The following is a 25,756-nucleotide window of genomic DNA, read 5'->3' on the forward strand; positions in this document are numbered from 1 at the left end:
TTCCCACACATGAAGATGTGCCCCCCACTCCCCAACTTCTCACACCACAAGTCAAGAGGAGTTCAAGAAGGAACCAAAGAAAGATGAGTTGGAAGCTTCAAGGTGTCACTTCACTCAAAGCTGGGGGAGGATTTCAATCAATCAATAAAGGTTATCAGCAAAACCCAATCAAAGGGGTTGGGGACAATTCCTGGCCAGCCACTCCTACGGGTACTTGCCTGGCATCAGCCGTGCAGAGCTTCCCTAAAGCTATGGCTGCATTCTCTTGCACAGCCGTCTTTTGGGCATCCCCTGTGGTCACTCTCAAGAGGACTCTGACAACATCCGTGTCCAACAAATTGGTGGCTGTCCCAGGCACCTCCAGACATTTTCCAAGGCAAAAGGCAGCATTGCCTGCCACCCCCTCGTTCGAGCAGCCCAGAAGCTTCAGCAACAGGCTACATTCTGGGGAGAGACAAAACAGACCCAAGTCAAGTCTGGGGAAGAGCGAAAGCTATAAATGAAGATTCAGTCCCTCAGTGCCAAAGGGATGCATGAAAGACAAGATGGAAGAAGGAATGACAGGGAGGGGAAGACCATGGCAATTAAATTATCCATCTCAGAACCTCTGAGCCAGCTGACAAGGAGGTCCATCTGCAGCAGCACCCGGAGCAATGATGCTGCAGGCGGATTAGACGGCTTGGCCAGGAAGCCAGTTGGCACCAGGGCTAAAAAGGTTTGTGCTGGAGAGCATTGTAGCTTTCCAGAAAGAGTCGTCTTGCCAGAAGGAAGGGTTCCTCCAAAGGGAGAAACCAGCAAAATCCGAGGGCTTTCAGTTTTCCCTTCCTCTGTAGCTTGAAGCTTCTGCTCTCATGAAGAGGAAGCAGCACTGCCCACTCTCCATAGACACCCGAGCAGGAGAGATGTTCTAACCACCTGAGTCAAAAGATGTTCCAACCTAAGCACCATTTTCTCTGGCAGCCTCTAATACAGAATTTCTCAATCATTTTATCCTGGAGGAACACTTGAAAAAATTTTCAGGTCTCGGAGAACAACAAATACAAAAACTTCACAATACAATTCATCTCTAGCTACACAATCCATGTTTTACAATGTTTACAACAACAGGCAGGTTGCTGGCTGAATCGTGGTACGTAAAAATCCCCACCACTGCAAGTGCTAGAATTGCATGGTGCACAAAGTTAAAAAAAACCTTATGTTTATTTTATTTTTGCAATCATGACTTCTTGTGGAACCCCAGCTGGATCTGGGAAGGATTCCTCAGAGTAGAGCATGCCCTTTACTCCTCTAAGATGGGGCATGTTCTGTTTACAAAGCTGTTTTTTTTTAAAAAAAAGAGAGAGGATGTAATCCAGAGGCAACCATATCACTTGTCTTCTTTGGCAGCCTGTGGTGGTTGCCCTAGATCAATGTTCTGGGAGTTGAAGTCCACACATCTTAAAGTTGCCAAGTTTGAAAAACACTGCCCTAGATTGAGTAGAAGGGAACAGCACTTACTTTTATCCAGTTTCACAATCTCCATTTGAGCCTGCCAGCTACTCTTGGCACAAGATGCGAGGACCTTCATTGCATAGCCAGGCGTGGTTTGCCCACCAGCCTAGATTGGAGATAGGAAAAGACCCCCATCAAAAGCAGAGACCTGTCTCCAGGGACCCTGTACTGTAGGAACAAGAACAGGGGGCTCAGGAAGACATCACATCACCAAGTATCATTTTAGGCCTCTGGAGACTTTTACTTTTATCCCTCTTTAAACATATTAGCAAAGTCTCATAACAGGATTCAGATTCTGGTGTAACGACTGTGACCATTAAGAAGGATCTAACCCAACCCCTAAGGATATTTGCAATTCCAATTATACTTCTTCAAGGCAAATTTTCACATGTGAATTGCAGGTAAGTTAATGAACCTACCAGCAGATAGGTAAAAAGTTTTTCACTTTCATGAATAACAGTCACTTTTGCTGAATGACAATGTTTTCTAGACGTGCAAAGGCTAGCGCCAAAGTCCTCAAACACTGGAAAATCTTGTCCTTCTTTGCTCCTGAGAAAATATGTCACACTGCTGCTCAAGAGTGGCAGCCTTTGCCTCATTAGAAGGGAGCTGGAGTTGTGGATTCTAACTTCACCACTCCCAGGCTAGACGCAAACAGATGGCTCGCCTTTTCTATTTCTTCACACTTCAGCCTGGAAAGGCTTCTCGTGCCTGCGTTACATATTCACGGCATGCAATATTAGGACCCAAAGCAGGAAATGCTTCAGATCGGAATAGTGCTTACTTCCCTTATATATTAAACCAGGTTTCAATCCTGTTCCTGAGCAAGATCATATATAAAGAGGCAAGTGACTCCATTATGCTGCAACTTCTAAGCATCTGCGGGGGAAGAAGCAAGAGCCCACGAGAAAGATCAGCTTAACCAGCTGAGACCCACCGGAGGTCTGATACTGGGCAGGGGCTTCTGTGGAAGGAACCCTCAGTATTCTGGAGGGGAAGCAAGTTAACACAAGGTAGGGATTAAGTCAGTGTTTCTCAACCTTGGCCACTTTAAGATAGGTGGACTTCAATTCCCAGAATTCCCCAGCCAGCCATTCTGGGAGTTGAAGTCCACCTATCTTAAAGTGGCCAAGGTTGAGAAACACTGGACTAAGTGCTGAATGAGACAGCTGGGGAATCCCTTGGGAAGTAGCTGTCTGTACCCAGCAGCAGCCAAACTGCCCCCCAGCTCTGCTGCAAGAGCAGCTCCGTCAAGCTCCTCCTCTCCCAAAGCACATGCCAAGGGGTCACTGTAAGAGCATCTATTCCACATTTTCTCTTCCTTTCCACACCCTCTCTCTTTTAGTGCTACGCCTTCAGCAGTGTGAATCTGGAACAGGGATGGTCTTTTTCTTCATTGCTCTTATGTGAGTTGTTCCAGGAGCCCACTGCCCATTTACCCAGTCCTCATCTCCTTGCCCTCACCTTTCCCTTCCCACTCTCGCCTCCCATTAATCTCCATTTGTTTGGGGAGAGGGAAACAGCCGAGAAGTGAAAACCTGTTCAGGAGCCAAGAGTGAGTTAAGGATGCAGGAACAGAACCGGCCATTCTGCTCTGCCTTGCTTGCTTGCAGGGTTTTTTTTTTTCACCGTGTGCTGATAAAGAGCTCAGGGAATGGCTGAGTGTCTTAGGAGAAGGTCACCTCTGCCCAAAGGCGGAGAGGAAGCTGGGCTCATGACTCTGGCAGAACACATGTCCTGGCACCTCCAGCTAACAGACTCTCCAGCAGGAGGAGGTGGTACGAAAACATTTGGGAAGCCGTTACTGATCTCAGCACACAGTGCTGGGCTACTTCCAGCAGGTAGCCACGTTCTTCTGTTTTGACCAAGACAGTCAGAAAGACTGAGCCAGACACTCCTGTTCTTTGATTCTGTAGGATTTAGCTGAAAGGATGAACGTTGCAGGGAAGCAGAACAGGCGAACTTAACTCCCTGCATAAAATCAGGGAAGGTGGAAAATGAGCAGTTGGCCCTTAATGCTTTATCCTGCTCATGCATTGGACAGAAGCATTTCAAGGCCACCGGAATGGAAACAATCACTCTGAAACGGAAACGGCAAATTACCTTCAGAAATCGGATCATTTTCTTCACCACACCTTGTTTCACAGCTTCTTCCACCGCCGCCAGACTTGCCGGCAGGATGTGACTCAAAAGCCCAATGGCTCTCTTAATGAAAATAAAACAGAAATGGAGCACTGCAGGGTGAAATGGGCTAGATGGTTATTTCCCAAAATGAGTTATCGTATTGGTTCACCTTGTTCTTGAGCTGGCTGTGCCCTGTGCTGGGTACATCAACGGCAGAGGAAAACGGCAAGCTATTCATGATTTGGAAAGGCAGCTCATTATGGCTTTGCAATCTTGCCTTTTCCAGTGTCAAAGGAATAGGGAGCACACCCATGGGATCCTAACACCTGTAGCTTGAATTGATTGTGGCAAGGGATGAAGGGAATCAATCGATCAATCACATTCCCAAATTATCTTTGGTGAGTGCCCAAGGCCACTCAGGTGTAGCCTCCCAATAAGCCACAATCAGAAAGCAAAATCTTCAAAATATTGAAGATATTGATACCACTTAAGTAATGGAAAATTAAACAAAGAAGAAGAATGCTGAAGTCTTAAATAAAATGTGCATTAAATGTTTCCCAAAGCTATCAGCAAGTCCCTTTCTTTGACAGTCTGTTTTTGAGGTAAGATCCTGAATTAAAATCAGTTAGGTAATGATTCTGTGCAGCTGTAAGGATTTCCAGTGGGAGCATGAAACCAACATGTCCAACACTTCCTCAGTTCAGGTCCACGTGGGCACCCACCTCTTCATATAGCTGTTGCCACCATACTGACAGCACCTGGCTTCAATATTGATCTTTCTGGGGAGAAGGTGTGGAGAGGGGATACCATCTAAATCCCTACTCTTCTGGGATTTCTGTTAGCCCAGGATCTCCAACTGAAAAAAGATTTGGGATTCTAGCAAGAGAAAGTCTTGATCCTGCCCCAAAGAATGTAATTGGCTTGGATCTCTTGGGGAGATGTCCTAAATGTTAACTGAATGAAGAAGGTTTCGTGTAGGCCTCTTCCCCAGGAATGTGACAGTTAAGAGCCTGAATGTGGCAGTTCTGAAGGGGGTCCAAAAAAGATACAGGGGACCAACGTACCTCCGAGACAATGTCAAGCTGTAAATGGAAGAGGGCTCAGTAGGAAGCTGATAGGGAAATAATTTCTGTTGAATTAATTCTGCCAGCTCCTACCTTACAGGCTTCCAATAAAGATGTATAAATAAGTTTTAAATAAATAAAATCTAACTGAGTTACATTTGCACTGGGAATGAAAAGCAGGGATGAAGAGGATTTGTCCCAGAGTGATCTAGATGAATAAGCCAAAAGCTTGGGATTCTTGACCTTCAACACTCACTGTTATGATCCTCCCATCTGGACTGTTGAAGAGAGACATACATTTCCCAGAGATTTCTTCTGCAAGTTCCTGAAACAACCATCAGGATTAGAATGACAGCGTGCAAACAGCAGAACTACAGCTTAATTAATGGTCTGGAGGACAAGCACGGAACCAACCGTGTTCCTTTGACAAAGGAACAGACAGACATGGGGAGACCATGCTATGTTTTCATGGGAGAGACCTGCTCAGACACAAAGCTTGGGGCAGAAGCTTGACCCAGCCATTCACTATTTCACAGCTGATCTTATCCCATGGGGGGTGATGTGGATAAAAGGACAAGGTGTAGCTCTTCTACAAAACTAGCAACAAGGTGGGAGAGGAAAGGCAGGAAGAAACCAACAGATGAAGAGTATAGCTCTCATTCCTCACTCATACTTAGAAGCTATTTTAAATATTCTCAGGGATGGGCCCTTTATAAAAAATCCACAATTTTAATGTAGTTGGAGACTGGGTATAAGCATGTTCATTCCCATCCCATCCCATCCCACCCCACCCCACCCCACCCCACCCCACCCCACCCCACCCCACCCCACCCCAATATACCTCTCCCACAACAAAGGAAGGGGGAAAAAAATCTAAAATGGAAAAGCGGGCAACCCAAACAACCCAACAAGAGCTGAGTATCTTCAGTGAACCTGGAATTTTGATGGAAGGGAAAAGGCAAGAAACTCTGAGCAGTGGTTATGGTTGATGGAATGTGTGGAACACTGAACAGAAGCCCTCCGTATGCCACATGCTGTTGTGGGACTACCACCAAAGCAACTGGCTGAACCCTTGTGGTTGAAGAAGTCAGGAACCTTCCTTCAGCAAAGAACCAAGAAATATTGCAACTAAACATCTGCATTAAGAGAGGAACTTGCCCCGGAGAACAGCTAGATCAGATGAGAATCCCAGATGTTCTGGGGCCAGAACAAGATGCAGGTTTATAAATCACCTCAATGATTGAGTTGGGCTCCAGGGAGAGATTCATCATTAGGCCTAGGACTGCATACAAACACTCAGGATATCTGGTGACACTGTTCTGGGTCCAGCACTCGTTCTATGAAAGCAGAAAACAAAATCTTCTTACAAAATCACCCAATCCCATGGATGCTCCAATATTGATAGGTTCCCTTCTGCTCTACCATCCCTTGTACATTTCCTTGTCCCTTGGTAGCTTCTCCAGATCAAAAATACCTTACCAGGAAGGTTCTCCCCCAGGGACGGCCAAGCACGTTATGGTAAAGAAGTAACAGATGTTGGCATGTCCAGTGAGGAGCTGGATTTGGACCCCTTTCTTAGTCAGAAGTCCTGGAGAACCACTGCCAGGCAGAGCAGGCAGGAATGGACTAGATTGTTGACATAATTTTGCTATTCCAAAAGGCCCTCAAGACCTGGTTCTGGGATCAGGCCTGGGGCTCCCACGGAACTGGACACCTGCTCAGATGGCTCCACTGCTGAGGGGGCCATTTTTGTTCTCCCTTCCCCTATGATTTGTATTTTTGGTTTTTATGGTATTTATTAATGAGTTTTTAAATATTTTTTCTGTTGTTTTTATATTTGTCTTCTTATCTAATTGTTGTATGCCACCTAGAGTCACTTCGGTGAGATAGGCGGCTATATAAATTTGCTAAATAAATAAAATAAAATAAAATAAAATAAAATAAAATAAAAATATAGCCTGACTGAAATCAAAGCAACTTTAAGGATACCCCTCAGCTCATAATGACAAAGCAAAACCAGAGTAGAGAGGACTGATGTGGTTATAGACGTGACAGATGGCTAAAAACAGCCACCTCTGCTTTGAAGCAAAAAAAAAAATTATGACTTGTGAGGTTTTATTTTTCACCTGAACTTCCCAACTTCTGCAGGCTAACGGAGCAGGAAGAATACATGTGGGAGTGAAAGAAGGAGGCAACTAAATGGACAATAAATCGCCAGCAGCAAACTACTTACCACAAAGCTCAAGCAAGCTGGCCAGCATTCCTGGTTTTCAGTCATCTGCATCCGGATGACTGCATCTGAGCAGAGATCTCCCATGATGGCGATGCATCGGCTGAGGGCCGCCTCATTCACTGTCTCAGAAGCGCTCTTGAGATAAAAGAGGAATAGCTTTACGAGGGCACCCAAATAACAGATCCAGTTGAGTTTGAAATCACAGGCAGTTGCAGTATTTAAAAAATTCCATCCACTGAATCTCACGAACCTACATTTCTAGAGAGTCTTCAAAAATATTCGTGCTTAGAGAAAAGTCAAATTTCTGTCAGGCAATAGTGAAATATCAACAGGGAAAAAAACCCAGTAAAACAAAGTGAAAAGTAAAGAGATGTGGCCTCCATTTGGGAACCTTTCCCAACAGTCATAAGGGCAGGGGGACAGAAAGAAGGATGGGAAAATCCTCCAGGGGCTCAAAGGAGACTTTTACTTAGAAATGAATTCTAAGCTGTTTCTCAGGGAAAGAAACCCAAAGGGATGTAAATCTTCCATAAATCATCTGCAGCAGTGCAACCAGGCTGGTAAAATTAGATCCGTAGCTAAAATCATAGTTCTGAAAGGCACAGAGTCCAATATGCAGCCCCAACCCCTGCAAAAGGAGGTTGGCTAAGAAGCAGGCAGCTCCAGATGATTCAAGATGGGGAAAGTGACGGATGGTGAAGCCAGAAAAACCAACCACCGTTGCTATCCTCTCAACCCATCACAGCCGTCTTGGAACTGAAGGGTGGCCCAGGAGATGCCTGAACTTCCTAGTGTGCTTTTCCATAAAACTTCCATCCGTTTTTAGCACTGGGTCCTGCCTACCTGGTTCCTAGGGCTATCAATGAATCAATGCTGAGAAACACAACTTGGGAGAACAAGGTTCAGGAACAAAAAGGTTTGCTTACCAGCAACTGAGTAAAGATCGGCAACGTCTCTGTGGAGAGTTTAATACGGCACTGGATTTTGAAGCTATAAGCAAAGCGAGACTGAGTTAGACTTTGAGTTATGGTCTTCAAGGGACAGACATGATCATCCGAGACTTAATCTCCACCCAATTGTGTTATGCGTCTATCATCAGCCACAGAATTTGCTCACGCAAGAAACCACCCATTAAGACAACTTTAGAAGGGGATTAATCCAATTCAGGTTGGAAAATAAGACTATCAATGGCCACTAGGAAAGATGCAGATACACTTTCTGCCAAAATCAAGAACATTCTGCCTCTCAGTATCAGAGCAAAACACAGAGGAGTTTGTCCTGCTGGAAGGCTTCTTACAACAGGCTTCTGGATGTCACTGCAGGAAACCCACTGTGGGGCCAGAAGGAGTAGACTGGCCTTGAACAATTCTTGATGTTACAGAACTGCAGAAAGAGCTCTGAGACTAGCACCATCAGAGAAACTTACCAATATGGAAAGAAAGGCAGCTGCCTTCTTCCATTACTGCTTCCTGGCAGAAACTTGTCTTTGAAACAAAACCTCCATGAGCTGGAAGCCATAGAAGACCATCCAAAACCTCACTGCCTGCATGATTGGGAAAGCGTGGTTGGCTTCTAAATCCATTGTATTACTGAAGCCATCAGCCTTGGATCTTTGAATTATGAAGAGCCATGGTAAATCTATCTTTCCCACTGCGACTCACCAGCAACAAAAATTTATAGACACAATGCCTCTGAACTTACAAAAAACAGTTCCAGTTCAGCTTACACACTTACATTCAGCAGCTGTCACCAAAGGCCTTGTAAATCTTGCCTTGTAGACACCACTTACCATAGTCAAATCAGAATTCTATTAAGCCTCAAACCTGAACGAACAGGAGCTGGAGAAATGCCACTTACTTTTCTTCCATGATTAAGTAGGTCAACAAATTCATAGCACTGGCAGCTCTGTTGTCAGAAACCTTGACTAAGGACATCAACGTCTGTAGCCACCTAGAAAAGAAAAGCAATGTTCCCTTGTGTCTACAAGAGATCTACAATCTCAAGGCGGTAAACCGGCCAGAGTAAAATTTAGGGGCAGTTATCTGTTTACAGCTGTTGTACACAGAAAGCTTTGCACTTGGGAGCAAAAGGCATAGTGTTTCATTAATTATGCAGAATACAGGTTGGATGGCTTGAAAGTAGAAGTGAGGCTAGTACTGGAACAAGAACTGAGTCTCGTAGAGCACTAACTCCAAGCAGCATTTGTAGAAAACAACTCAAGCATTTTCCCCCAGGGGGAAGAAGCAAAATAGCTTTGATGCCCTTCTAGTTATGCCAACTGGCCTTTAAGGATATTGCATGGGGATGGAGGTGGGGGGGGGGATAAAAACTAGCAATTCACTGTGCTCCACAGATAAATTATATCAGCTGCAATTGCAAGCAGGCCTTTCCGCAAAACTGGGCAAAAGGAGGCTGACTCATCAAAATACTTGCTGGCAGCATTTTAAACAGCCCCTATTTCTTAAAAAAATGCAGAAGACCTTGATGATAGAACATAATCATTGTATAAAATACTATGCGTCAAAAAATGTCTGTTCAACAATTATTCCAAAGTGCAGTATTTCAGAAAAGAAGCTCACACTGAAATCCTCAGAATTATCATAAATTCCCATTACTTGGATAGATTCTTGCTAACTCAAAAGTGTATTTTTTAAAAAATGATGGAAGCTCTAAATGAAAAGCCGAGATGTACCACAAGTGTTTCTTTTCATATTGAATTAATAACTAACATCTACTCAGATAGCAGTTGAGAACATCTCTAAGCATTGAGAGTAATGGCCAAAATATGGATTGATATGAAATTCATGAAATTCTGCAGATAGGATCTTTTTTCCTCAGTAGAACCAACTGGCTTAAGATTAAATGTTTGCTTGATTGTTCATATCCTGCCCAGCTATTCTCATCTCTTTAGGCTGAAAAGCCAAGTACTGAAAGCGTGATGGCACTCCCTGCTTGGCACTTGTTCGCTGGCCAGGCCAACCATCTGTGTCTTGGATAAAGACAGTCTTCTCTTACGCCAGACACAGAGCGTTCACACTTCCTGATGGGGGACCAAGGGAAAAAGCCGCTACCGCTGCACTCCTTCCATTTCCCCCTTCTCGTCCCCAGTACCTGCTCTGGCTGCCCGGGTCCCACCCCGAGTCCACCCCTGATGCAGCAGGGGAGGTGCAAACATCTTTGGAAGATGTGCCATTTCACGAGCCCCAGAAAGGGGAGGTGACTGCTGTGGCTCTGCTAATTGTATCAGACAGACAGACAGAACCAGCCTCAGCAGGTTTCTGCGAAGGTCAATGGCTTCTCTTTGCTTCAGCGAGAAGTTCCAGGGCTCTGGTAGGGGTTGGTGGAGGGTGGGGGGGGGCAGCCATATGATAACAGTATGCAATTACTTGGTGGTGTTCTGATGTCTGACTAGGAGGATCCTCCCGTTCTCTGTCTCTGCATAGAGGGACAGCAGGGCCATGCACTGTTCTTGGATTTCAGGCACCTCTGAGAACAACAAGGCAGGAAGCTGCAGATGCACATCAGGGTGTGTTAGAAGAAGGCGCTGGTTCTCCTCTGGGGTGAAAAGAAAGAAAAGCCACGAGAAAGTTTCAGCCAGCTGGCTACACCGAACACTCTACAAGTTGTTGTCGCAATCACCTCTGCCTTCCCAAAATCATGCAGCTGCGGTAATGCTCTTCTGTCATCCAGTTAAGAGATCCATCTATCTCCACGAGCAATGGAAAAAGAAAGAACATTCTGCTCCCTCTCGTGCCGTTTCTGGAGTGCACATTATGTCTCACATATGGGCAAGAAAAGCCATTCATGTCTCACTTGGTGACACCTTTCAAGCATCATTTGAGGAGCCAAGACGTGAATTAAGGCTAATGTGGACATCTTCATGCTCAAGAAACTAATTTAGCCTCCTTTCTCCAAATTGCTACTTCCTTGAGAAGGACTAAGGTGATCTTTCCCCTGGGACCGGATCCTGCGGTCGCTTTACTTCTAAGACAGGCTTGACACCCACCAGACACCACCAATACCGGAAAGGCTTCTGACCTCATGCCATGATGGCTTTCCCACACAGCTGCAATATTTACAGGCATAAAGACACTGGATCTTGTAAGGGAAAGTAAAATCCTCGTGAAGGAAGAGGATCTTGCCAGACTGCTGACATTATTCATTGGAAAAGGCCATGATTTATAAGAATCCAAGGACAGACGCATGCACACACATAAAGGCCACACTGTGAAGCCTCCAGCAGCTACCGGAGTGTATGGAAGGCTGAAGGAGAGCAATTTGTCACAGATACAGGAAGGTGATGGTGGAGCAGTCCACAGGCTTGCTGCTAACACTGCACTTGCAGCGATGACCTTTGATCTGTAACTCTTTGGTGTGTGCCAAGGTCTTAGCACGATTAGTGCCTGAAAGAACTACACTCCCTGGAAACATGGATGAAGCCAAAATTAGCACCACATGAGGAATGATTGACGCAGATTACCATTCCCTTTGCAGACAGCTTGCCACAGGAGGAGGAGGGAACAAGCAAGCTCCAGTTCGGCAGGCGAGTTTATCTTGGCGCTGAGGACCCTGGAAAAGAAAAGAGCTGATTAAATGAGAAAGAAAGGGGTGTTCACTGCAGAATGGGTTGGTTTCACGGGATCACAAAACACAGCCCCCAAATTTGGCCTCTAATCTGGATGCCTCTGAAAACACCTTTCAAGCAATGCAAGGGTCCAAGCTGGATATTCAGCAGAGCTGAATAAGAATAAAGCTGCCAAGCCTGGCCATGAGTTTACCCGAGAATGCTATGATGGCAAAACCTTCACTCCCAAGGAACCCTCAAGATTGAAATAAAGGAAATGGCAGGAAAACGGTGCCAAATTATACCATTATTGACAAACGGTATCTCACATTTGTCAGTCGGATTAAAAAGCAACTGAAGAGGCAAAGGCTTGAACTGAAGGAGCAGATGTGGGAAAAGAAAACTTCTCCTGCACGTTTCAGAAAAATAACGTCCCCCTCCCTTTGTAAGGAAAAGCACACGGGAAGTCTATCAGCAGATTTTCCTTCTGGGAAGAGGTGCGGAGGGGCAAAGGACGAAGGACTCACCCCAGCATTGCTGTTCTTCCCTGGGCTACCACATGGAGGGAAAAAAGAAACTTACAGGGCAATTCAGGCTTCAGCCTAGCTTGGCCCTAACTTGTTCCAGGTACTTCATTAGATTTCAGAGAAGCTTCACTGGTGGGATTCAAGGGGCAAAATGCTCTCATTCCCTTGAATGCCTCAGTGGGCACTTTTCAGACATCTGAATTGGCCGCCAAAGGCTTCCGGTCTCTGTGATGCCCGAACTGCTCTTGCAAACTAAAAAGGCAAAGCCCTCTGAAGAGGCTGGGTGGGTGGTGCACGAAGCTCAATACGATGTGGCTGCCGTGCAAGGGGCTGCTCAGCCCTTCTGCCATTCACAGAAACGATTTTGTCTCCTGCCCATCATCCCGTGGCTGCTATGCCGTGGGAAGCCTTCTCCCACCCTTCTCCTGACGAGCACACCTACCGCTCTATGACCTTGTTGTCACTGATGACACTGAAACCGCCGTTTGTCCTAAACAAGGTTTGCTCAGTGCCTGCAACACATTCAAACAGAACCACGTCAGAGAAGTTGCTCAGGGAAGAGCATTATCTCGCTAGCTGAAACCCAGGATTAAGAGTCAATACAGGAACATTTCCTGGTGTTCTGGGCAAGACCCTCTGAGGCAGGGTTTCTCAACCTCAGCCACTTTAAGATGGGTGGACTTCACCTCCCAGAATTCCCCAGCCAGCATGAGGAACAGGACGAGGCCCTGTCCTGAAGCCGCCTGAGGGACAACTGCCAGGTTCCATGCTGGGAGTTGAAGTCCACCCATCTTAAAGTGGCTGAGGTTGAGAAACCCTGCTTTGAGGCATACAGCATAAGGCACTTCCAGTTACCCATGTGGGGCACCGGGCAAACAGGAGGCTCCCTGAGGCTTAGCCTGGCAGGCTGCCTATTCCACGGGGCACTCACAATCTTGAATCACGTTGATCAGGAGCCGAATGCCCCCCGCGTAATAAAGAGGGTCCTGATCTGGCTTGCCGAGCTTCCGAAGCAGCTCCTTCACAGAGACAGCTGTGGGCTTCCCAGACTGGTATTCCTCTGCGGCTCTCTCCTCCTCGCCCAATTTTTTCTCCTCTGAGTCTACTTCATTTATGCAACCTGGCAGCGGGAAAGGCAGAACTGACAGACGGTGTGGCGGAAAGAACTGGGAGGAAATGAACCGAGGATGACGGCGGGGCCCTGTCCTGAAGCCACCCGAGGCACAACTGCCGGGTTCCATCCTTTGGGGAGCGCGTCTGGCCTTTTGGCGATTAGCCGGACAATGGCGGCGGGTGCCGAAGGAGGGTCAGGCTTCTTACCTTTGCACAGCTTCTCCTTCCGGGGGTCAATTTCTAAAATCTTCAGGTAGCACTCTCTCGACTAGAAGCAGAAGGGGGGAACAAATATCAGCAGTAATGCACAGAGAGGAGAAGAGGATGTGGATGGGGCAATCGAGGAAAGGCTTGACCCCGTGGCTAACGTGAAGCACAAAGGCACCTCCCCGGTTGCTGAAATCCAAGCTCCGGCTCTCCCGGTTCCCCGAGATTCTTTCACAGTTCAGTTCTGAGGACAAAACCCCAAACTGCTCTTACGCTGCAGGTTCTTACAGTGCAGACTACTTCTTCTGGGGCCTGATAAGTAAGGCAGTCTGAGCTGGGGGGAGGCTTACATTTTTCCTGTCCTCCTGCAGTTTTGAAATGAACAAAAGAAGTCTCTTCTGACACTGCAAATTGACATGGAGGGGAAGGCAAGCAAGAGGCAGCCATTCCAATAGTCAAGTCTTTCCAGGGACAGTATTAGTTTCAGATAAGATATTTTCTCCAAAACAACAGCAGGGAAGGGGAAAAAAACTAATTTTACCCTCCATGCCCACTCTGGTTTTTAAAAACAGGCATTAAAAGCATGCAAACCATTTTCCGTTTGCCCCACACAAATAATGAGAAATATAGGTTCTTCTGAGTGCCTGTAACCAACCAAGATACAACCATCCTCTTCCTGATTTTTCTCCCAAAAAGTGGAGCCACCAGGAAGTTTAAAATTAAAGTACTTTTTAATATTTTAGTCAACACAATGAGGGCAAAGGCATCAGGCCTACCAATTCTGAGCATGATTTCCTGAGGACTATCTCCTTGGGACACCTTTCTATCTGCCTGATTTTCTTTCTCAACGACAATGCAGACCCACGAGCAGAATTCTGCAGCTTTAAGACCGATAGAATCCCCGCTGCCCATCTGAACAAGCCAATAGCCTCCGTATGCACATAGTAATAACTTGGTATAGAGCAGACCCTAAACAGGGTGAGGTCTCACCTGCTGGAACTGCTTCTTGGCCAAGTATGCCTTTCCCATGTGGAAGAGGGCTTTCGTGCATTTTTCATCGCACTGCATTAAAGAGAATTGTTTAGCAAAACGTGTAACTAGGGAAGTCCCTCCAGTGATTTAGTGCTACAATAAAGGCAGCAGGGTGTTCGCTGGTGGGGGTGGGTGTTAAAGAAGTCAAGATGCAGGCTGCAACTGCATATAAAAAAGGGGCATGGACTGTGTGGTTCTGATTGCCATCTTGTCTTTTCTCACCATCCCCCCACCCCCCGCGGGATCCCTGAATGGTAGCAGCTTGTTTCTGAAAACTGATGGTGTTTCAAGCATTTTTAGAACATTACTACTTGCTTTTCATTTTCTAACAGAAGACCATATGGGTCAAAGTTAATTCAGGCAGGTGCCAACTGCCTATCACGTGTTTGACTGAATGCCACCTTGCCACTCAGAGCACAGATTCAGAACAAGGCAAACAAGACAAACCCAGGACTATACCAGCTTAAAAAAGTCAAATAAACAACACTCCAGCCATTTGAGAAGGTTTCTAGATCGAATAACACCCAAACTGCTAACAATGTTATTATGCTTCCTTCCAAAATTAGAGGTACCATCAATCTTAAAATGCTGAGTTAGGGCCACCACTTTGGCATTCGAAGCTGGAATTGGATAAAGAGAAAAGCTATACAAATCTATGGCACTTGTGGCATCACCAGATGACAAAGAAGCAAAGCTTTCAGAAAGTTTTCAAGAGTTCATTACAGAGTGGGCATCAGCCTTCTTTTTCACTTCAAAGGAAAACGACGAAGATGTCCTACAGGTAGAGGAAGATGAAGGAGCTGGTGGCTGTGGGCTCTTCCAGGATGACAGCTGGAGAAGATACACCACACCTGCCGGCAGGCAAGGCAAGGCACTGCTAACATGTCTGCTACTGTTACCACAGACCAACATTTGGAAAAGTTGAAGCCAGCATTGCCTGGAAGAAGGTGGAAAACCAAGGGGAACTTGGAATACGGACATGGAATATTGAAACAAGAGAGATTATCTCATGGAGAAAGAATTAAAAGAGCGCTGTATTTCGAGTTGGGCAAATTTACAGGTAGATACATCTTGAACCTGTAAAACAGCTGATTGTCAGTCTAAACCAACCATATTCCAAGTTGAGAAGAACCAATGGTTCAATTATTAAGCTCCCCTTTGTGTTCCAAGTGCATTTCTCAAGAGTTTGGGAAATTGTGTGTCCTCTAGAAGCTTTAGGTCAAAGGGGATTGTCCTGGAAAGAAGACTCAGATCTCTTAAGTGATGGCCTGCTTAGGATTCTCGGCAACTCCTTTTCTGAGGGCACCCTGTAAAGAAGGGATTGACTAGTAGGAATGTCGTCCTGCTCCCATGAATGCCTCCAATTCCTGTTCCATAAAAGAGAATCCTGGAAGAAAGCAACTGAGGCACCAAGACAGTTCTTGGAATTCCTGTGAGAGGGCATCTCCATACCACAAAAGGTGGCACCTTGCAGGGTGACGGTACAGCCTCATTAAAGATGGCTCCAAGCAACAGGAGGAGATCCTTTTATTGAGTGGGATCTGCAAAATGGAGGTTTTGAGGATTTAAGAACAAGCAAACAAGCAAGGGAAGTGAGGCTCAAACTGCTGGCAGAATGGCTGTTCCTTTCTTCTTACAAGGCCAGAAGAATCTCTTACTTTAGTAATAGGCTGCTTAATGGAAGGTCATTGAAGACACACTGTCAGTTCAACTCTTTCCTTTTCTGGCTTTGAAGTGAATGTCACCCAGCCTGAGAGAGCTGACACAGAACAATACGTTTCAGTCTTCACAAGATCTTAGGAGGTGCTATGAATAATCTGTTTGGCATTGATTACAGGCATTTTTAACTAAATATCTGACATTTACACATGAGAAGCTAGGACACTGGTTTCGCAAGGCGGGTCATGCCCATCCATGGCCCTACTTCCCTCTCAAGTAGGACAGTGAATAAAGGCAGGAGGGACTTACCCGTAGCGCCCAGCTGCAGTCACGAATGGCTTTCTTGTACTTCTGCAGCTTGAGGTAGGCCTAAAGCAAAATAAACCAGAAGAACCATGTTAAGTTTCAATGGGGCTGTTACCCCAAAGTGCAGCCATTCCAGCAGGGCTTTCTTTGCAGAAGAGCTAATTCGCTGACCAGATAAACCGCCGGCCTAAGGAAACCTAGGCAGACGTGGTCATATTGCTGGCTCAAACTCTCTCAGAAATACACATTTAGGAGAAAGTAAGTTTGAAGGTCGTGCCTAGACTACTGCAGATCCTGGTCTCTGGGGAAGCTCATTCTGCTCCACTTAGCTTGCGTTCAGCCCTGCTCTAGGAGGCAAAGCCATGGCCTGCTTGCAATGAAATTAGCTTCCCCTCCCCCTGCCCCAGGGAGCAGTCTGGACCCAGGTATTTCTATATATTCATTTTTTTTTTGAGGTACAAATTTGTGGGATTTGATTCTTTAAATAAACATCTTGATTCAGGCAGAATTTTGAGGCTGAGGATTTTAAGGGAAAGGACACAGAACAAGGTAGCCAAATTTTGTTTAATTATTCAGCATTGGTTAAAGAAGTGCACCAGGGTAAAGGATAACTCCAAAGAAATCTTCCAAGTAAAAGAGAGCTGAGAGAGATCAAAGGATGGATCCTGACAGGTATGTTTTGGGAAATGAAGCTTGCAAATGTCCAATGCAAAATTTCAGAAGGGAGAGAAAAAAGCAGGAACTGGAAGAGATAAGAACAGACGACTCTGCCTATGGACGTTTAAACGTTTTCCGTGTGATGTAGGAGCTTCCTTCATGCAGAAGCTCGGGAACAGCACGCAATGCCTTTCATGTCCCTGACAGAACGGAAGAGCCAAGGTACTCTTTCATCAGCATGAGACTGGTAGAGCTGTCTTTCCCCAGACAGGAATTTTTAATTTATTTATTTTGCTACTTAGCAACAGGCCACTGGAGTAAGGGATCAACAGCACCAAGCTGGCCTTTGTGCAACAGATAAAGGCAGCGGCTGTATTCCACGGGCAGGACCCCCAGCAGGAGCCGAGGACCAGGAAGCAAAGGTGCTGGGGGAGGGGCTGTGCCCGCTAAAGGTAAGAAGCGCAGGACTTACGCTGGCACACTGACCTGGGCTCGGTTGGTATACAGGGCTGACATGTCTTTCTGCTTCTTCAGGCCTTCTGTATAGTTCTGCACAGCCAAAGCATAGTCCCCTTTGCTGAAAGCATCATTCCCTTTTTCTTTTAGGGCTGCAGGAAAGGGGAATAATCAAAGGCATCTTTAAAAAGTCAAGTTATTGTAGTGAATATAGAGGACAGAGGGAAGATCTGCTACCAAGGCAATGATCAGATAAATGAGACTTGAGCCCAGGTCAAGAAAGCTGTTTGTGCAAATGGCTCAGCCCTGCACTCCACTTAATTCACACAAAGATAAAAGGGGTGGGGCAGGGGTGGGAAGGAAGCACGTTCAGCCTTGCAAGAGTCTGTTACTAGAGCCGTTCTAATAAATAGGTCTGCATGCTGTCTGTTTCTTAGTCTGTCTACCTGGTAGGGCTGATACTTACGCTCAAGTTGTAGGTTGGAAAGTTGGAGGAGAGCAGCAAGGCTCTTGTTGTCGAACAACCATTAAGTTCTACTGGGGTTGTTGAGTTGTAAGAATCTGTTATTGCCCCTTGTTGAGCTGCAACGATGCTTTGTGATCAATCATCCAACCTTGGGCCGTTCCCAAAACTGCTGGAGGCTTGAATGCCCCACAAAAGCTTTGCCAGAAACCGAGATCCTGGGGGTAAGGTCCCAGGTCTTCTGTTTCTAACCAACAACTCCAGCCACCCCTGCCAGACACCAATCCAACTCTTACCGTTTGCCAAGGCTTCATTTTCTTTCCTTCTTCTGGCTCGCTCCTGGGCATCCTTTTCTAAAGCAGCCAGAAAGCTCTCTAAAAGCCAGCAAAGCAAAGATGGAAATTCAATCAAAGGGAAAAGGACACAGGCATTTAAAAAGCAAAGTCAAACTGCAGAGCAAAGTCATTTCAGAGACATGAAGTGGAAATCTAAAAAGGCCATTTCATTAAGGTGGCACCAAATTAGAATGGGAGTCATAAGCTTTCCTCTACAGAGATCCAGAATGTAGAGACAGAGTGTAGCCCCTGCTTTGAAAAAAGCAACATTTCTAAGAGAGTGGAGCTTTCTAATTTCAGGCTAACGAAGTGATTAATATACCCTGAATTGCACCTTCCAGCCAACGAAGTATGTAAGAACTGATGTCTTTAGGTAGCCAACTGAGGGCAGTTCTGATTTTAGAGGTGAAAACTTGCTCAGCGGTTATGCGAGGCCAATCCAGGTCCAAGGATGGACAGAAGGCACGTCTCCCACCCGCTGTGCCACGAGGAGGGCCTCGGGGCTGTGAGGAAACCCAGTGAATCTCCCATGAGCAGGAAGCTCCCTCCACACAGAAGGGCAGGCAGGGACCCCAGGAACTTCCTGGAGATCACGGGCTGGTTTATTCCAAAGGTCAAAGTATGAGCAGTGGCTGCTGCTTTCACTCCATGCTCCCTCCCACCAGAAAGGGAAGAACCAGAGTCTCTCCCGAGCTTTATGCTGGTTCACGATATCTGGGCAAGAGTTGGCTTACAGTACAGGCAAGAACACGTGGCACTTCAGTTCCAAACACACCTGACATGATCTCTTACCAGGATTCATCATTTCCTCCTGACTCGGCAACCCCTAGAAGAGAGGAAGGAAAGCAAAACATCAGCTGGATGCTGTGGGGAGGGAGGACAGACAAACCACAGTATTCCGCTTTGCTTTAGCCAGCTAACCTTGTCTGGGCTTGGCAGCTAAGCAGGATCAAGCCTGGTTAGCATTCGGATGGGAAGTTTCCAGGAAATCCAAGGGCAGTCGGCTAGGCTGGCATTTGCTTCCCAGGGCGGGCATCCTTTTCTTTACAGAACAGGTAGCCTTCTCAACAGAGGGCGACACCTGGCCGGCTGACCTTGCCTCATTAGAAGAAAAACCCTAAAGAGAGTTCGACCACTATGTAGAGAGGAGACCACTAGGAAAATTCAGGGCTGTGGGCTAGACTGGGAGCGGGGGGGAAAAAACTTGTGGAAGAAGGCATGGACAGACCATTTCTGTATGGCTGCTGAGAAACCTAGGGTGCATCTACCAGGGGTCATATGAACTCCTACGAGTCTTTACTTTGTCGCAGCAGCAGCAGGCTGGGCAGCTAAGGAGGGTCAGGCTTGGCTGTTCCTCAGATGGGAGACCACCAAGGAATGCCAGGCCTGTTAGCTAGACCCGGAAGTCCAAAAAACACAACCCGCAGCAGATGGCAATGGCAAGCCTCTTGATATCGCTGCCCAGAAAAGTACAGGGACGTCTCCATGAAGTCACCAGAAGTCGAGCTGAACTTGGAGGGGACTTTACCTTTACGGCATGACAAAAATATAAGTGAGAAAAATGAATCGGACTCATTTTTCAAAGCCACTTAAATGCGACTGCACAATAACCTACACCTCAAAAAGTGTTTCCAAAGCTGTCAAAGCTAATTTAAGTCAATAACCTTAAAAATCTACACGGTGGAATGAAAACAAAGGGCCTTAATAATTCTGGGCACAAGACAGAAAAATCAATTTGGCCCAGGATTCTGCAGGCATTTCAGTTGGGCAAATGGCAGCTGCGGGCTAGCACTTTAAGTGACATTAATGGCATACCACTTTGCACTTCGTAGGTAGAACCTTTCAAAAGAAAATTCCTCTTCCTGGGGACAAAAATGTTAGGGAGCCACTCCTGAACAGATTTCTATGTGTAGGGCAAATACAAGTTGCATAAAGGGAACTAGAGGTACCTACCTCCTGATTAATTCATTTAAGGAAGGCATATATCATCTTTTGCCTTTTCAAGGATTACATGCCCTATATACATTATAATATAATTGGGTGTAATACAGTGACAAAATTAGGATAAAAACCTTTTAAAATTAAATGAAGCCTGCCTGGATGAATAATTTTGTGTGACGTTTATAGGATACAACCCAGCTGACAGACGAGCCTCTTTGAGGGGTCAGGACCGCATCCGCCCCAGGCGGGGGAATGAATTTTTCAGAGGCAAGGGATGTCTCAAAAGACCTGGAGGAGGCTGCCCAAATGCCTTCCCTTCCCAGGTGTGACCCCTCCGACACCGCAAGGGGGCTGGAAAAGATTTTCTGCTGGCTCCAAGAGAAGGCTGTTTTTCAAGCCCACTTTTGGGGTGGGGGATATTTATGGATTTAGTGATTTAAGCTAGGACCGTTTATGACCTATTGCGCTTCTTCTTGCCACAGCAGGCTTATCGTTCAGGGGTTTATTCCCCGCTTTCCCAAACTGTGCATGCGACATCCACCGGGCCAAGGGAGGGAGGGGGCTAAACGGTGGGCAGGAACACGCTGATGGGCTGCTGACAACTCCCCGTCGCCTTCTGCTTGGTTCTCGCCGAACGAAGCGGTACCGGAGGCCGCGTGTTGATGAGGGTCCTGTCCAGCTTCGGCTTCCGTTTCGCCCCCTCTTCATCTGAAGCGGAACTGAGTCTTTTCTCGGCACCCGCAATGGCTTTTTCCTGGATGGCCGGGTCTGTTGAATTCAGCCCTTGGATCAAGTCGGCTGGAAATGTTTTTTTTTTTAAAAAGAGAAATAGATCATTTGGAAAGAGAAGGAAGGTGGGGCAAGTCAGGAGTTCTAAGTCCTGGGCGGTTTGCAGGTGGGGAGGGGGCCACAGGGCAAGAGGCAGTTGCAATCAAAGTCGGGGTTGCTCAACCTCGGCCCCTTTAAGACGGGGGCACGTCAACTCCCAGAATTCCCCAGCCAGCAAGGCTGGCTGGGGAATTCTGGGAATTTAAGTCCACCCGTCTTAAAGGGGCCAACCCTGAACGTCCGTGCCGCCTCGCCCAGAATGCCCCCGGCAGCGTTTCAGATCGCCCTCCCCGGGCCGGGGCTCCTCGGCGGGCGGAGGGGCCACCTTCGCGGGGCTCGGGAGGGACTTTCCGGGCGTTCCGATGCCCGGCCGGACCGGGGGTCCCGGTCAAGAGCCCCCGCAGGGCACGGCCCGCGCCCGCCCGGCTCCACAGCCCCGGCGGGGACGCGCGTCCGAGCGAAACCGCCCCGCCTGCAGGGCCCCTCGCCCGCCCTCACCGACTTCGTCCACGTCCCGCAGGAACTCCCGCCACCCGCGCCCCTCCGACATCGCGGTCGGGGCCGGAGAAGGCCGCCCCTCGGCTGGGTCCTCCCGCGCCGAGCCGGGGCCAGGGCGGAGCTGCACCGGTTGGGCCCGCCGAAGCCCGGGGAGCGACGTAGGGCCCCGGGCGCGTCTCGCCGTCTCCGCGGCAACCGGGGGCGGGGCTACGCAAAGCCACGCCCGGCGGACGGCCCCCTTCGCGAGGCATTGCGGGAAGGAGGGAGCCGCGGCGGCAGGCCCTCCTCCTGGGCGCGGCTATGCAAAACACCGATGCGGTGGGAGAGCCTCTTCGCGAAGTATTGTGGGAAGGAGGGTGCGGCTGCCGCTGAGGCCCGCCTAGCCCAGCCCGTCCCGTCCCGTCCCGTCCCGACCCGCGAGGCGAGACTCCACTCGCGAAGGTTCCACGCTCCGGGGATCCGCGGCGGCGAAGGCCCGGGCGATCTTGGGAGACGTGCGCCTACAGTTCCCACAATCTCTTGCTCTGCGCAGGGGCTGCTGGGAGCCGAAGCCCCGAACCCCGGGGCAGCCTGGTTGCCTACAGCTCCCACAGTTCCCAGCCGGCGAAGACCACGGGACACTCCGGCCAGGGATTCTGGGAGTTGAAGTCCACCCATCTTAAAGTGGCCGAGTTTGAATTCCGCCTGGACCTCTCAGGGCTGCAGTCCTCGCAGATTAAACGGGAATTAAAAATCTCTAAACATCTAAATTTCCCTAAACATCTCAAGCGGATTTCTTATTCGCTCCGGCCTTGTGTTCCATCTGGGACTCTATGAGCAGCAAATAACAACAACAACATTAATAACAACACCTATTATTCTACGGTTTATTCAGGGCCGTTCTGGGAGCACCCAAAAATCATCCTAAGAATCCAGGAAGGTCTGGGTGAAAAGGAAAAAAAACAAAAAGTTCTACCGTTTACCACGCCTGAAGCAAAGCAGATTTTAGGCACGGAGCCGCAAAACTCCTATTTTAGGCCAGTTACTGCCTTAACAGTCCCACATCGAAACCACGAACCGCGTCGCCCGGCAGAAGCGCGAGCAGCGGGAGGCGGCGCTGCTCAGCCCAGGATGAGGCAGAACGCGATAAAGAGCGAAGACCGGTGGGCCCGCCTGTGCCCCCTTGGCCTCTCCTGGGTGCGTTTGGCCAGAAGGCTCCTGGAAGCCCCCCTTCTGCCCCAGCCCAGGAAGGGCAGGGAGGACGCGGCCTTCTCCTCCGGCTCGGAAGAACCCGCCTTTCACCTGGAAACGGGCGCTGGTACCTCTTCAGGTGCCACTAGATGGAGGCAGTGGCTCGTTGAACTGCTGCCCGTCCAGCGGTTCCTTCTTCTTCATTCCTGTGGCTGTTCACTAGGGAGGAACAGATGTGGAAGAGGCCGTTCTTCTTCCCGTGCCGCCCCCCCAAATTTGGATCCATAAACCATCAGCAAGGGTTAGCTGACCTAAAGAGGAATGGGCAGCCTTTTCTTAAGATTCCCTTCGGTGCCCCAAAGAAGCGGGCAGGGGTACCCCGGAAACCATTTTTCAGGGTGGCGGAAATGGCCGGGAGAGGAACAAGAGGAAAAACTGGATAGAGTGCCAGCATCCCCGCCCCAGCTTCTGAGGTTGCTCACAGGTTTTGCACAGGAGATAGTAAGAAGGATTAGGTGGGGTTGTGGGGGATAAATCTGTGCTCCAGAGCTGATCTCCTTTTAAGACATGCAAAAAACCAGAAGTGCCCCCCAAGAGATTGCAGCCGGGGGCTACCCTCAAGAGTCCATTGAAAGGTCAGATTTAAAAGTCTCCCTGGCTTTTAAATGAAAAATGAAATGGGATCGGCTTCTGCCGGGTCCTTTCAAAGGATAAACGCGTTAGAAACCCTGAAGCTTCAGCTTCTTCTCTAAATCTGCCCCCACTATTCATGCAAAAGAAAGAGGAGAGCGTGATTGTCTTGCTGCCCTGGCCTATTAGCAGAATTCTGCTTGCCCCACCATCAGGCCTCCAGGTACCGTGGATTTTAATCAGTTCCCGCCTCCGTTCTTTTCCATGGGCTTGTTAAATGGGGATCTTCAAAGCTCCAGAGGCCAAGCCGCTCATTGGCTGAGACTGCAATATCTTCCATGGGAATACATATTAATAGGAAGGGGAGAGGGGGTGGGAGTCATGGGCATTCCCCAAAGCTCAAGCCAGTTCCACCTGCACCCTCTCATCTGGAGGGTTAAAGGGTTAAGCCACAAAGTTGGCTGGAGCACAAGGAACTAACTGCCCACCAGGTTCCAGCTGTGTTATTATAAACCCAGATATCAAAGAGGTTAATGTCTGTAATCCACAACGCAACGCTTACCTTCCAGTTGTCCTTTCTCCTGGACAATTCTGCTTCCGAATTTATATGCATGCCTAATAAACAACCCTTCCCTTCACAATCCGCGCTGAACCCCAAACACGCACGCCTCTTCAAGAGTCTCTCGGTAGCAGCATTGCCAATGTTTCCCCCTGCAAACTTCCATGCTTCTCTTCAGGTAAGCTAACCACGTGTGCTCGGAGAACCTCCAGGCGCACCAAAGCCATACGCACTTCCTAGGCAAAACCGCTTGAACCCAGGAGGGTCGGCCTTCTGCATGCAACCGATTAGCCGGATGAAACACGCCAACACTCCCGGACTTCGAAGCTCACCCAGACTGAGTCGAATCCACCTGAAGGGTAGGGGCAGGATCGTGGGGAACACCTTCTCATTCCCCTGCTCTGCCACCAGATTTGATTTCCAAGTGTTCCAAAACTGATAGGAAAGTCACTGCCCAGAACAGCCACAGCAGAAAATAACTGTCGAGTAAAACAAAAAGGATGCCGGATAAGTAACTGCCCACTAGATGGCACGTGTGTGGCTAACGTGTGCGAAGACTAACTGTGAGGCCTGTCACACTACTTTCCGTTTGCAAATCACTTTAAAACCAATCCGTTCTCGTTTTCCCCAACTGCAGGTCGCTTCAGCAGGGGGCTATCTCTGTGTTTGTAAAAGCAGCCTCAACCGATCATGATCAGCATCAACTAGCTAACCCTTGAGCACAGAGTATGCCAAAGAACTGGGAGCAAAAGATCAGGAGAGGGTTGGGAGCATAGAAGCTTCTGTCTTTGAATAATATTTGTTAATTGGAAATGTTGCTACCATACTCCTCTTGGTATCTTAAGCCATCATAGATTAACATGGCTCTCCTACAAGAACTGGTAGTCCCTCTTGGATTATGGGCATCTATTATGCTTAATCAGATCCTTAAAGACCTACAGGATGCATTCACCCAAAATGCAGAACATTAGTGTTAATCTTGGTTTGTTTTGTACCTTAGTATGTTGCATGGACCTAGCCTATTTCATTCACTTATGATTAAATCATTGTATGAATCCAAGCGTTAACTCAGTCATCTCATCAAACATGGTATGTGAGTGTAGCGTTTCTGTTTCCAAGTGGCTAATTGCTAAGCCAGTTTGGTTTACTGGTTAAGGTGCTGGACTAGGAGCTGGGAAACCTCATTTCTAGTCCTGCTTTAGGCACTGAAGCCAGCTGGGTGGCCCTGGGACAGTCCCTCTCTCTCAGCCCTGGAGAGAAGGAGGCAAGGGCAAGCCACTTCTGAAAATGTTGCCTAGAAAACTCTATGGATTTGCCCATATAGTCAAGACTGACTCAGAAGCAAAGCAAAACAAAATATAAATGCCGAGCATACTATCTCCAGAAGTGCCATGCCTGGGAGACATGCCAGGGAAGGTCCTCTCCCTCTGGCTGCGGAGGGGCCTCGCCTGCAGCTCTTCACCCTCGAACAGGGCTGGATGGGAGGCACAGGCCCTCAGGCTCTTAACCAGTTTGGCCTCTAAGGGACTCTAAGGCCAAGCCCTCAGGTTTTCCCAGTAGCCAACTGGAAAGCCAGCGTAGATCATGCGATCCATCTTCCTTGCCTAGTTGACAGTCACATTTCACCCCGGTTACCCATCCCGGGCACTATTCAAGGATGGCACCTCTTCAGCTTGGTTCACGCTACCTGCTATATCAAAATCGAGCAAACTGCATTACTGCTGCGCATGTTGTGTAAAGAAGGCCGCTGCACGCCTCCCACATGAACTGAAAAGCAAAGGAATTTAAGAAAGGGTTCGTAGACCATTATGGGCCAAGATGCTCTAATCAGTAAATGTATCCTAATCAATTAAAGGCTAGACAATGCAGGATCTTCGCTTTTAGCCTGTACGGTGCTGT

At 47.9% G+C, this 25,756-nt stretch overlaps 1 protein-coding gene across 10 annotated transcripts in view; it reads right to left on the reverse strand.

Annotated features, from left to right (window-relative positions):
• The window catches only part of TTC12 (tetratricopeptide repeat domain 12), a 37,869-nt gene extending 15,019 nt beyond the window's left edge, over positions 1-22,850 (reverse strand). Inside the window, exons 1-20 of one of the 10 annotated variants that reach the window (XM_088138927.1) lie at positions 21,499-22,076; positions 20,819-20,970; positions 19,024-19,057; positions 18,193-18,270; positions 17,464-17,585; positions 16,324-16,383; positions 14,314-14,385; positions 13,324-13,384; positions 12,935-13,123; positions 12,446-12,515; positions 11,393-11,481; positions 10,299-10,467; positions 8,770-8,862; positions 7,839-7,902; positions 6,913-7,047; positions 5,912-6,016; positions 4,936-5,004; positions 3,595-3,696; positions 1,498-1,597; positions 215-444 (exon numbers count right to left, since the gene is read on the reverse strand). In XM_088138927.1, coding sequence (XP_087995053.1) covers positions 215-444; positions 1,498-1,597; positions 3,595-3,696; positions 4,936-5,004; positions 5,912-6,016; positions 6,913-7,047; positions 7,839-7,902; positions 8,770-8,862; positions 10,299-10,467; positions 11,393-11,481; positions 12,446-12,515; positions 12,935-13,123; positions 13,324-13,384; positions 14,314-14,385; positions 16,324-16,383; positions 17,464-17,585; positions 18,193-18,270; positions 19,024-19,057; positions 20,819-20,970; positions 21,499-21,550 — 2,046 coding nt within the window. In that variant the 5' untranslated portion in view covers positions 21,551-22,076. Of the gene's footprint in view, positions 1-214; positions 445-1,497; positions 1,598-3,594; positions 3,697-4,935; positions 5,005-5,911; positions 6,017-6,912; positions 7,048-7,838; positions 7,903-8,769; positions 8,863-10,298; positions 10,468-11,392; positions 11,482-12,445; positions 12,516-12,934; positions 13,124-13,323; positions 13,385-14,313; positions 14,386-16,323; positions 16,384-17,463; positions 17,586-18,192; positions 18,271-19,006; positions 19,058-19,152; positions 20,748-20,818; positions 20,971-21,498; positions 22,079-22,799 lie in introns of those variants that run through there. The other 9 variants (XM_088138921.1, XM_088138918.1, XM_088138926.1 and 6 more) reach the window with 9 other exon arrangements.
• Between the last annotated feature and the right edge of the window lie 2,906 nt (positions 22,851-25,756).

This window comes from Python bivittatus, unplaced genomic scaffold (genome assembly GCF_059951505.1).
Source record: "Python bivittatus isolate LINGU-HERP-01145 unplaced genomic scaffold, Pbiv_v1 ctg000320_np1212, whole genome shotgun sequence".
NCBI lineage: Eukaryota > Metazoa > Chordata > Lepidosauria > Squamata > Pythonidae > Python > Python bivittatus.